The 11925-nt window shown below is 35.2% G+C and overlaps 1 protein-coding gene across 9 annotated transcripts in view; it reads right to left on the bottom strand.

Annotated features, from left to right (window-relative positions):
- Positions 1–11925, bottom strand: part of FUT8 (fucosyltransferase 8 (alpha (1,6) fucosyltransferase)) — a 232794-nt gene that overhangs the window by 111351 nt on the left and 109518 nt on the right. For 8 of the 9 annotated variants that reach the window (XM_014549149.1, XM_014549150.1, XM_005877902.2 and 5 more), the window contains one exon: positions 6630–7050. The exons of the other annotated variant lie outside the window; for it this stretch is intronic. In XM_014549149.1, the coding sequence (XP_014404635.1) occupies positions 6630–6832 (203 nt within the window). In that variant the 5' untranslated portion in view covers positions 6833–7050. The remainder of the gene's footprint in view (positions 1–6629; positions 7051–11925) is intronic. 9 annotated transcript variants of the gene reach the window in all.

Raw genomic sequence — 11925 nt, 5'->3', positions numbered from 1 at the left:
GGGGGGGGGGGGGGGGGGGGGGGGGGGGGGGGGGGGGGGTGGTTGTCAATCGGGGAAAAAGGAGACATATGTAAAACTTTAGACAATAAAAACAAAACAAAACAAAACAAAAACACAACTTCATAATGAAATGAAAGTTTACTAAAGGAAATGTGATCAATAGTCCAGGCAAGCTTTTTTCTAAACATTTAGCAGATTATGTGTCACCTATAAATCAAGTGACACTGAAACACATGAGTCACCAAGGGCATATTTGCTGAAATTACAGTAGTCTCCCTCTTACCCACCATGGGGCACATGTTCAAGGACCCCCAGTGGATGCCTGAAACTGGGGACAGTACCAAACCCCATATACACACTATGTTTTTTTCCTATGCACACATACCTACGAAAAAGTTTAATTTATAAATAAGGCATAGTAAGAGGTTAACAACAATAACTAATAAAATACAAATTTGTATAACAATATCTATAATAATAAAAGGGTAATATGCTAATTAGACCAGACGTCTTCCAGATGTCATTCTGGACGTCCTTACTGACATCCTTACTGACAAAGCCGGGGCCGGAGGGAAGCCAGCCCGTGACCTGGGTGCCTGCAGGTGGCTGGAGGAGGGAAGCTGCCTGGGTCCTGGGTGCCTGCCGGTGGCCAAAGGAGGGAAGCCTGGGTGCCAGAGGGAAGCCGGTGCCAGCAGCCAGGGTAAGGAAGGTCTACTCTTGCACGAATTTTCATGCATCGGGCCTCTAGTACTGTAATAAAGGTTATGTGAATGTGGTCTCTGTCTCTCTCTCTCTATCTGATAACCATTCTGATAACTGAAATGGCTAATGAGCAGGTCATATACACAGTATGCATATGTAGGACAAAATTTACGTCCCAGGCTGGACAAAGCAGGACAGCATGAGATTTCATCACATTACTCAAAACCACACATAATTGTTTATTTCTGGAATTTTCCATTTAATATTTTCTGGCCACGGTTGGCTGTAGGTAACAAACTATTGAAAGTGAAACCATGGATAGGGAGGGACTTCAATTATTAAGAAATGCTTAGAGCCATTATCAGATCAGTAATACTAGAATAAAAGAATAAAGGATAAAATGTAAAGAATGTTCAATCAAGTCCCTAAACTCAATACTTACAATCTATAAAGTATTTAATGTAACTTCACTTTGCCTATATGGCATTAATATCTGGAAGAAAAAGTTCTTCCACATATAAAAATTTAAATTTTTTTCAACTAGTTACTTAAGATTTTAAATATTGTATAGCAATGTTCAGTGTGTGTGTGTGTGTGTGTGTGTGTGTGTGTGTGTGTGTGTCTGGGCATAAGAAAATTAAGATGACAATATATGATGATGAAAACAGCAATACATTCTCAATGCACTGTTTTCTTACTAAGGTTCAGCCCCCCATAAAAGCTACCAATGACAATAGTGTGAAAAAAAATATGATCCTATGCCTATGTGCCACATAACCAATTACTATAACCATAAAACAGGTGCAGTTTACTTTTCCAAATGCAAATTCATAGAAAAATGAAATTTCCTTCCATGTTAGACTGTTGCTGGTCCTACAAGTAAGGGTGTGTTAATACTATTCTCACACTTACTCCTCTCCATGACAACTGTGGATCATCTAAGATGAATGGAGGAGTTTTTACTTCATGCAACACATTTTCTGGCAATTACTTCTATGTGAATGATCCTCAAAAGTATCTTTCCTTCTCATCCTGAGTTCTAGACTCACTTTCCAACTTTCTACTGAATAGGTTCAACAAACACATCAAATTCAATCTATCTAAATCTCATCTTGATCTCTTAATAGATTCACTAAATCAGTCAATGAAGCAGAGATTACGGTGATAGTTAAAATCTTCCAATTCAACTAAATTTCTCCTTTTCTTTACCACTCAACTGGGGACAGCGGTGGGGCGGGGGGTACAATGGGAGAAAAAGTTAAAACCGGAAGAACCAGGTCTTAGAAAGGGCAAGAATCAGAACATCTCCAGGAATCTAGGTTCAGGAACTAATGGAAATCCCTCTATGGCAGCAACATCAGTATACGTGAACTTCAACCATTTTCAATCCAGGTAGAGTACTTTTAGTTCCAAGTAGAATGTAGTATGTAATAGCAAACCCTACTCTTGTGTAAAAACAACAATACAAAAAACTTTTAAATGTAACTTTTTTAAAAAGCCATGTGAGGCATCTAAGTGCATGATTATATTAACTAAAATTCCACAGGACAGTAGTCTGTAATAAGCCATGTTCTTGCTTGGGGAGCACTTGCTGATTCCAGGCACCATGTGAAGCACAGGCTTAGGTCCCACAGATGGTGTGAAAATTCGGAAACTGCAGACTCACTAAACACATACCCATTTTTCTCCATGGACCACTTAATGAATTCTGGGGCTTCAAAGGAGGCTAGAGAGCAACTGTTAAAACAGACTGAAATTTTCGTAGCCTTGTGATATGAGATTAAAAGAATAAATTTAGAAAATAAATTAAAATGTATAACTAAACGTCTATTATAAGTGAAAAAATAGAATAACAATAAAAAATTCCATCAATGCAAAATAAAGTAACAAAGAAAAACTAAAAAGAAATTGAAAGATGGGTCAATAGAGGGAAAAAAGCAATGTGGTAGACTTAAATCTAGCAATTATATTAAAGTGAACAAGAAAAGGTTATCACTGGACAAAAAAATAAGATCCAGCCCTATTCTCAGAAGAAACATTTTAAATATTTAAATTTACATTTAAATATAAGGACACAAGAAGGTTAAAATTAAAAAGATGAGGAAAATATGCCATGCAAACCATAACCAAAAGAAAGCTGGTATGGCAATATTTATACCAAATATATTAAACTTTATATCCAAAAAAAGTATTACGACAGTTAATAAAAAAACTTAATAATAATTAAAGGGTCAATTCACAGAAAATAAAATAATCTGAAATTTACATTCACCAAATAATTACAGAAGTGCATATACAACCACTGTCAGAGACTTTTCTCATTAGCTGATAGAAGATTATAGAAATAAATAAATCTATATTAATTTAGAAAATATTAACAACAATTAACCAAACCAACTTAATTGTTGGGTCTGCAGAAGAGCAGACCAAACAACAGCAGAATATACGTTTTTCCTAAAACATTCACCAACATGTCTTTTGCTGAGCCATTTAATAAATTTCAAAGAACTAAAATGATACAGAATATAAGTTTAGATGGTTGAAGAACAAAATAGAAATAAAAATTAGAAAGATAAACTGAATAAACCCACTTAGAAATTAAGCAACACACTCCAAAATAGCCTGTGGGTCAAAGAAAAAAATCATAATAGAAATTTTAAAATTCTTTTAATTGAATGACATTTAAAATAGAACATTGTCAAACTTGTGGGATGCAACTTAAAGCTCTGATTAGAGAGAAATTTAAAACTTTCCAGACATGTATTTAAAAAGAAGCAAGGTTTTAAATCAATGATATAAAATTCTTTCTGAATAAACTTTAAAAAGAACAGCAATAAAACCCAAAAAGACTATAAGAAAGAAAATTATCAAACTAAGAGTAGAAATCAATAAAACAAACAGACATACAAGAGGAGAAAAACAACTAGAGATTGGTTCTTTGAAAAGGTATGTAAATAGATAAACTCTTAGCAAGATAAAAAGAGAAAACACAAATGAATGAAAAAGGGAAATTACTACAGATATTATAAGGAGAAGAAAATTTAAAAGGCATTATTGAACAACTTTATGCTAATTAATTTGAAAATGTTAATTAAATGGGCATATTCCTTGAAAAAATACATCTTACAAAAACTAATGGAAGAAAAACATAGAAAATCCACATAGTATAATTACAACTAAAAAGATCAACTCCAGAATTTGAAACCTTCCCACATGTTCCCTTTCCCTTCCAAACCCAAACTTAACCCCCTCCCCCCCAAAAAACAAAAAAACAAAAAACAAACAAAAAAAAAAACTACAGGCCCAGATGGTTTCACTAATGAAATTCTAACAAAGATTTAAAATAGAATGAATACCAATTTTATTCAAACCCTTTTAGAAAATAGAATTGGACTGTGTAACCTGTGTAACCTTGATAGCAAAACCCAAAAGACATTATAAGAAGGAAAAATTACATTAAACATATGTCTTGTTAACATAGAAAAAAATCCAAAATAAAACATTGGCAAATTTAATCCAGCAATATATTAAAACGTTAATGCAAACTCCAGGAAGAAAGCATCTAATTATCAGGCTGGGAAGCTAGGGATCTTGACTAAAAATCTCACTACAATATTATCACCTAAAAAAAAAATATTAAGATATCCTGTTTTAAAAAATATATTTTTATTCATTTCAAAGAGGAAGGGAAAGGGAGATAGAAACATGAGTGATGAGAATCACTGATAGACTGACTCCTGCATGCCCCCTACTGGGGATTGAGCCTGCAACCCGGGCAGGTGCCCTGACCAGGAATGGAAGCATGATCTCCTGGTTCATAGGTAGACACTCAACAACTGAGCCACATCGGGGCAAGATATTCTTGATAGCATAAGGAATAATGGGATGCAGAGTTGCAAAAATAAAACCATATATAATGAAAGGTTTTAGATAGATGGCAAGTGTTCTATGCATTCCAATCCATTCACTTGCTCATCAGTCTATATATGAGAGATGAACAGTTACAGAGAAGAGAGCCTAGAGCAAATTCTCCAATCAATCAACAGAAACAAAGACATCCCCCCACTTTCTAATACCAGCTTCTCAAACAGAGCAAGTAACATATGAGCTGTGAAAAACCACATCAGTTTTCTTTCTGCCCATATCACTGCTCCATATATTTCTATTGCCTGGGACAAATTTTCCCACCAGAAGCTTCATGCTTTAGCTCTAATATATTTGGAAAGATTACTACATAACTCAGAAAAACAGGTAATCATAAGTTAATTATGAATTCTTTGTGGTTTTTAAATTTACAGTTTAGGGCTGACAACTAAATTCCAGAAAAAGTTTCTTCTACCTTCCTGGACCAAATAAAAAACAAAAGAAACATAAAATCCTTATTAATAGGCCATAGAGTCAAATTTGAATTTTTAAAAAGTGGTATTCTCAAAATTAATTAATCTAGAAAAATGAGGATTTAAGTTAAGAGGAAAGCTGTCAATTAAGTGCTCTTTATATTTTATAAATCCTGTCCAGTTCTGCCACCTGTCCAGTTTGAAGTTCACTACTCAAGGGGTTTCTGAACAAGTTTCAATAATTTTCCAGATGTTTTCTGCTAAATTTCAATTCTAACTGAGAGGCAAAGTGGCAGGTTCAAATCCCCAAATGCAAAGATTCTGTGAACTAATAGCAATTTCACATTACTAAACATTGAGACAAAACAAACATGAAGCATGAAAAGGTATTCTATAGAATAGCAAGCCAAGAACGTGATGATTTCTAAATTTTAAAAAGAAAGCTTACTGCATGTATACTTAATGTCCTGGCAATTAACAAGTAAGAAAGGTATCTGGGGAAAGCCAAATAAAAGTAGGAAACATGAGTAAATAAGCCCATATATTAATTAATTTAATCTAGATCAGCATCACCTCATGCCTAGAATAATATTGTGTCTCCCAGTTAATTTCACTCCAGTCAGGTACATGCCCCAAATCCATTTGAAAACCTAAATCTTCCACAAACATTTTCACTGTGTCATTCCTCAGCGACACTATAGCTCCCTATTATCTATCAACCAAGTCTAAACTAAACTCTGGTTGTTCAGGACCACTATGATTTGACCTAATCTAATCTATCCAACATTATTTCTGGAGATGAGAATGGTGAATTAATTATGGCTACAAATTCTCTGCAATTCCTCCCTTCATTTCCTTAATGTAGAGTGGCCCTTTAACTGACACAGACTAACAAAATGTGGCAGAAGTGACAGTGTGCAACTTCTGATGTGTGGCCTCAAGAGGACTTTCAGTTCCTGCTCTTGCCTTTTTAAGGTAAGAAACCTGGGCTGTCCTGCTGGATAAGCCATATGGGAGGGAACCAGCTGATGGCCCCAACTAATCACCAAACGTGGGCACAAGGTCATCTGGACTATCTTCTAACAGATACATGTCACATTTTTTAATAGACTAGAATTAGCAATGATAATAATTTTCTAGATTCTAGATCCAGTTATTTTATTTAAAGATAAATTTTTTTGTTTCTTTATTTTAATGTTATAGTTTAGAGTCGCTCAGCCTCTCAATGATAATGTTTATGTTATAGCCCATATGATAAAAAATTTAATATACACTAATTTAAATCATATAAAGTTTGAATTTAATGTATCAAAATTCCAAAGATAATTATAAATGAAATATAAGTATATAAATTAAATGGCATAGCTTTTCTATATTAAAATTCATATGTAAAATAAGATTAGCCACTATTGAGAAATTCTCTATATTAAATAAACAGATATTGGTATAAAAAGTACCTTAAGATATTTAAATTTTTGTAAAAATAGCTTATAGAAATAATTAAGTATTTTTTAATAGCTGAATGAAACCCTGCACCTAAAAGCAAATTACAATATTTCATCACTCTTCCTTTAGTTTCTTAGAACCTACCGGAGAGATTCAGCCATTCGCCTCAAATCTTCATTTTGCTGTTTTAAGCGTTCAAGCTTTGCCAGAATCTTGGACAGTTCTCGGCTAGAGTGATCAGGGTGGTCATTATCTCGTACCAAATGACCACCTATATAAAACAGCAAGGTCCCCCAGGCAAAAAGAATGAGCATAATCCAACGCCAGGAACCAGTCCATGGCCGCATTTTCAGATTTTCAACTCACTCCCCTAGCTTTCTGGAGCTCAAAGAATCACAAACATCTTAACTGTTTCCTGTTAGTGCAAAGGTAGTAGCCTTCTGCTGTTTCAACACATGATGATTCAGACAAATTAGTGTCTCTGGTAGTGCTGTGGTGAATCTTTCAAAGAAGTCTTCTGGTATGAGTAGGAAGCTTTATTGTCCTGTGCTTCATGGACTCTATGCTGTGGAAAGAGTAAGATATGGATTTATTTAGGATATATAGAAATAGCATATGCTGAGATTCATGGAGTTAAAGGAAACACATTGGTGTTGTCTGGCCAACAGGCTGGCAAATAACTTAAGTGCCAATAATAAGAAGTAAAAAGCAAAAGCTTTTAGGTCTGCATATTAAATCAACCATGTACATCAGGGCTCTACCAGATAAATTAACTCTAAGCCTAAAAGTCCTCTAAGCTCCATTATCACATTACTTTCTTATTTATATCATTGTGCAACAGGTCATATATGAAGATTAAAAGATTGTATATTTGAATAATCAATCAAACTAAGCAAAATGTATCCAACTATATAATTTGAGTTAATCTTTCCATTATCTCAAAAAGAAACATGTTCTCTTTATGAGTGAATTCATTCCTACAAGATCTCAACTCCATTCTCCCTTCATCTCCCTGCTCAGCAGACATTTTACCACTTAAGTTTGCAGGTGACAGGCAAATTGTCACTTTTAGGATAAATTCTAAAATGACAAACATATTAGCCAAGCAAAGGTTATCAGGGCCATTAAAAAGCTGACAACCACTCCAAACATCACAGCAAAGGTTCATATGGATTAGGCTAGATTACTTCTTCCTCAAATTTATTTTAAAATACCAACAATTGCAATAGAAGTCTAATATCAGTTAAATCTTAGTAACTATCCATCTTAAACTACAAATGCACATGCTTTCTCAAGCCTGGTTATGGGTTTCATTTGTCATTTCTCCATGATTAGGCTTAGAATTCCCTTTGGAAACAAAACAATTTTCTCCCCAAAGGAAAAATTTGCAAGCAAAGATATATCTGATATTTCCAGAGCTACATAAGAAAAGTCTTATCTCCAGGCATATAGGTCCTTATAAAACAAAAGAGAGAAAATAAATATTTGCTATATACAAGACTGATAATGATGGAAACTTGACCACTAATTAAACAATTATGAAAGACTAGATAGAAAAGTTGGAGAAGAGGCTTAGAAAATTAGAGCACAGAGCTGCCATTTTTCTCCTTTTGAACTTCAAATCTCAATTGATTTTAAATGACTAAATATTTAAAGAGAAGAAAATCTCTTCAAATGAGGTCCTAGAAACATTCTACTTCCTTCCCATTTATTCCTACACTATTTTCCTCATTGTTACTAGATCACAATAGCTAAAACAAAGAATAAAATAGAATTATATTCACTGAGAATTGTTTGAGAACTAAGTAAAAAAGCAATAATCCAAGAGAAAACTTGCTGTTTCAAGTGTTGTTTTAATAACTATTCTTAAGTCTATTGAGAACACTCTCTTTATAGACCACTCGCTGTTCTGTCTCAAAATCCTTTCTAAAACCCTGCTCCTCTAATCACAGGTACCCCCATATATTCACTAAAACATAAGAATAAGTAAAGTCTATTCAACATTCCAGGTAAAAGATCCAGTCTACTTTTCATGTTATAGAAAAAAATGCAGATATTCAGGGCTTCCTGGTTAAAAACAGATTTAAAAAATGAATCCAGCCCTGGACGGTTTGGCTCAGTGGATAGAGCGTCGGACTGCAGACTGAAGGGTCCCAGGTTTGATTCTGGTCAAGGGATGTACCTTGGTTGCAGGCACATTCCCAGTAGGGGGTGTGCAGGAGGCAGCTGATCAATGTTTCTCTCTCATCGATGTTTCTAACTCTCTATCCCTCTCCCTTCCTCTCTGTAAAAAATCAATAAAATATATATTTTTTAAAATGAATCCACTCTGATGATAAGGGATGAATTTAATTAAGTTAACAAAAGAAGTATTAAAATTGAATTAATTTGAATTAATAATGTTTGTGACAACATATCTAACACTATAAAATGCTATCATACCATATGCTAAAAATATACCCTACTTAATTCCAAGCTATACCAATAAGATATTAAAACTTTTAAAATCTTTCTCTTCATAGTAAAAGTTTACTTAGGAAGATACCTGTAATAAAGGAAAATAAAGAGCTTTCCAAACAAGAATCATTTAAATAATAAAAAGATGTGCTGTAACATTTTACCTAGAATTACAAAAAAAACAAGATCATAAATATTCAAAGCCAGCAAAAGTATAACATAAATTGAATACAAAGGTTTACAGAAAAATAAATTTTGTTACACAAAGTACTTTAGGTTTTTATAAACCATCATCAAAAAGCCAAAATATTAAATTACTCTATTTCACAGCACTATTGCTATTAGATGAGTTGTAAAAAGCAAGAAATTATTGTAGGAGCAAAAATGGTCACTTTCTTAATTAATAGCATCATTTTAACTATGTGTTTTGGAGAGAATGTTTCTCCAAACTTTATTGTTATAGTAAAAATGGGATTAACAAAAATAAATCAAGTTAAAAACCAAGTCGTAGTCTATGTAATTTTCCTTAGCATGATTTTAAAGAGCAGTTATAAAATTTTTCCCTATCCATAATAAACTAGAGACCCAGTGCACAAAAATTTGTGCACTTTGGGGGCTGGGGATCCCTTAGCCCAGCCTGCGCCCTCCGGCAGCGCAGGAGTCCTCAGGGGATGTCCACCTGCCAGCTTAGGCCAGCTCCCCAGGGGATTGGGCCTAAGCTGCAGTCAGATGTCCTTAGCACTGCTGAGGAGGTGGGAGAGGCTCCTGCCACCGCTGCTGCGCTCTCAGCCTTCAGCCCGGCTTGTGGTTGAGCGGAGCTCCTCCTATGGGAGCGCATTAACCACCAGGGGGCAGCTCCTGCGTTGAGCATCTGCCCCCTGGTGGTCAGTGCACATCATAGTGACCAGTAGTTACACCATTAGGGTCAATTTGCATATTACCCTTTTATTATATAGGATGCTTGCTTATGTATATGTTTATTGTATGAACCATGCCTACAAAAATGTAAACTCCATGACTTTTGTCCATTTAGTTCACTGATGTATGCCAAGTACTTAGAGCAGTGTTTGGTACTTAGTGGTACTAAAAAATATTTTTAAATAAATAAGTAAGTAAATTAGTGAGTGGAGGATATGATACATAACATATATTAGTTTGACAATGACATAGAATCCAAGCACATTAGCTTCAAATGCATTTTATGTCCCACTTAAGAAAGCAAATCTGAACGTAGACAGTGAGATAGTGTTATTTTTGTAGGGAAAACAGTTCAAAAGTAAAGTTATTCATAAACTTTAGGATGTATTATTGTCAACATAAATCTTGCCAAGATACCCCTAAATGATTAAAATACACTGGCCTAACAGGCCATAAGATCAACAGTCTTAAAGTTAGCTTTTAACCATGAGAAAATAATTTATCTTTACTTGTCTTATTTTCCTCATCTGGAAGAAAGTATGTACAGCCTTTGATATGAAAGCTACTTAATTTATTTGTAGAAGAATTTATTAGTGAAAATATCTCAAATTTATTAGTAAAAATATTTCAACATTAACTACATGAGATAATTTCTGACTATATATACTAGTGTTATTGAGATTTCTTCTCAGAGTGGATTGTTTTCAAGTATTTATTAATTCATCCCTATTTGAGATTCACATACTACTCTTTATCTGCAGAATATTAAATGGATTAAAATGTGTCAGGCTTCCTTCCACACATTTATTTAATTAGTGATACCACATTTTTAAAGGTAGTGTGTATTTAAATGATTCATTTCTTTTGGTATTTATAAACGCATTGGGTTATATCTGATTAATGTCTATAACAAAAAACATGTAATTCTTCAAAGCAATTTCTTAAATCTGGAAGCTGCAATACATCATCACTAAGTTCAGGGGCTTTAATCGAGTTACTTAAATGAAGTTAATATATATAAAGCATTTACTATAATATTTGATATGAGGTGTTCAACAAAATTCTCTCTGCTTATTCACTATGATGATATTAAGCTACCATACTGAGAATTCTATACACAGTGAAAATAATCTTTCAAAAATAAACTTTTCTAGAAAAAAAAAGGTTGAAAAATATACTGTGCCAGCAAAACTGCACTATAAAAATTGTACAGCATGGTTCTTATCAATATTTATAATGAAAAGTATCTAGAACAAATCTACCATGTAGTTTACCTAATTCTATACAAAACCATGATTCATTTATACATTCATTCAAAAAATAGTTATTGAGTCACTATTACATAAAAGACACTGTCCTAGGCACTGGGGGTTATAGCAATGAACAAGCAGACAAAAATCACTGCCCTCAGGAAGTAATATTCTAGTGGATTATAATTTTTAAAAAAGCCTCTTCCCCAAAAGCATCTTCTTGCAGTATCTAACATACTGACTGGTACAATACCATTTATAACTCTACTAGAGGCCCAATGCACGAAATTCGTGAAACAGTAGGCCTTCCTTCCCCTGGCTGCCAGCACCGGCTTCCCTTTGGCACCCGGGACCCAAGCTTCCCTCGCAGCCCTGGCTTTGTCTGGAAAGACGTCCAGAAGGATGTCCAGTCTAATTAGCATATTATACTTTTATTATTATACTAGGGCCCGGTGCCACAAAAATTTGTGCACTTGCGGGGAGTGGGGGTGGGGGTAGGGTCCCTCAGCCCCACTTGTGCCCTCTCACAGTCTGGGACCCCTCGGGAGATAACCACCTGCTGACTTAGGCCCGCTCCCCAGGTGGCAGATGGCAGGCCCGATCTCTAGGTGCCCGCCCCGCCTCCCCGGGTCACGCACAGGGCAGGGCCGATCAGAGGATTGGGGTGCTGCCCCCGGTCGCGCACTCGGCAGGGCCGATCAGGGGGTTGGGGCGCCGCTCCCAGTCACGCACAGGGCAGGGCCGATCAGGGGATTGGGGCGCCGCCCCTGGTCATGCACAGGGCAGGGCCGATCAGGGGGTTGGGGCGCCGTTCC

The sequence above is a fragment of the Myotis brandtii genome, unplaced genomic scaffold (genome assembly GCF_000412655.1).
Source record: "Myotis brandtii unplaced genomic scaffold, ASM41265v1 scaffold536, whole genome shotgun sequence".
Lineage (NCBI taxonomy): Eukaryota > Metazoa > Chordata > Mammalia > Chiroptera > Vespertilionidae > Myotis > Myotis brandtii.
The sequence above is the reverse complement of the archived record's forward strand: the minus strand, read 5'-3'. Positions and strand labels throughout refer to the sequence as shown.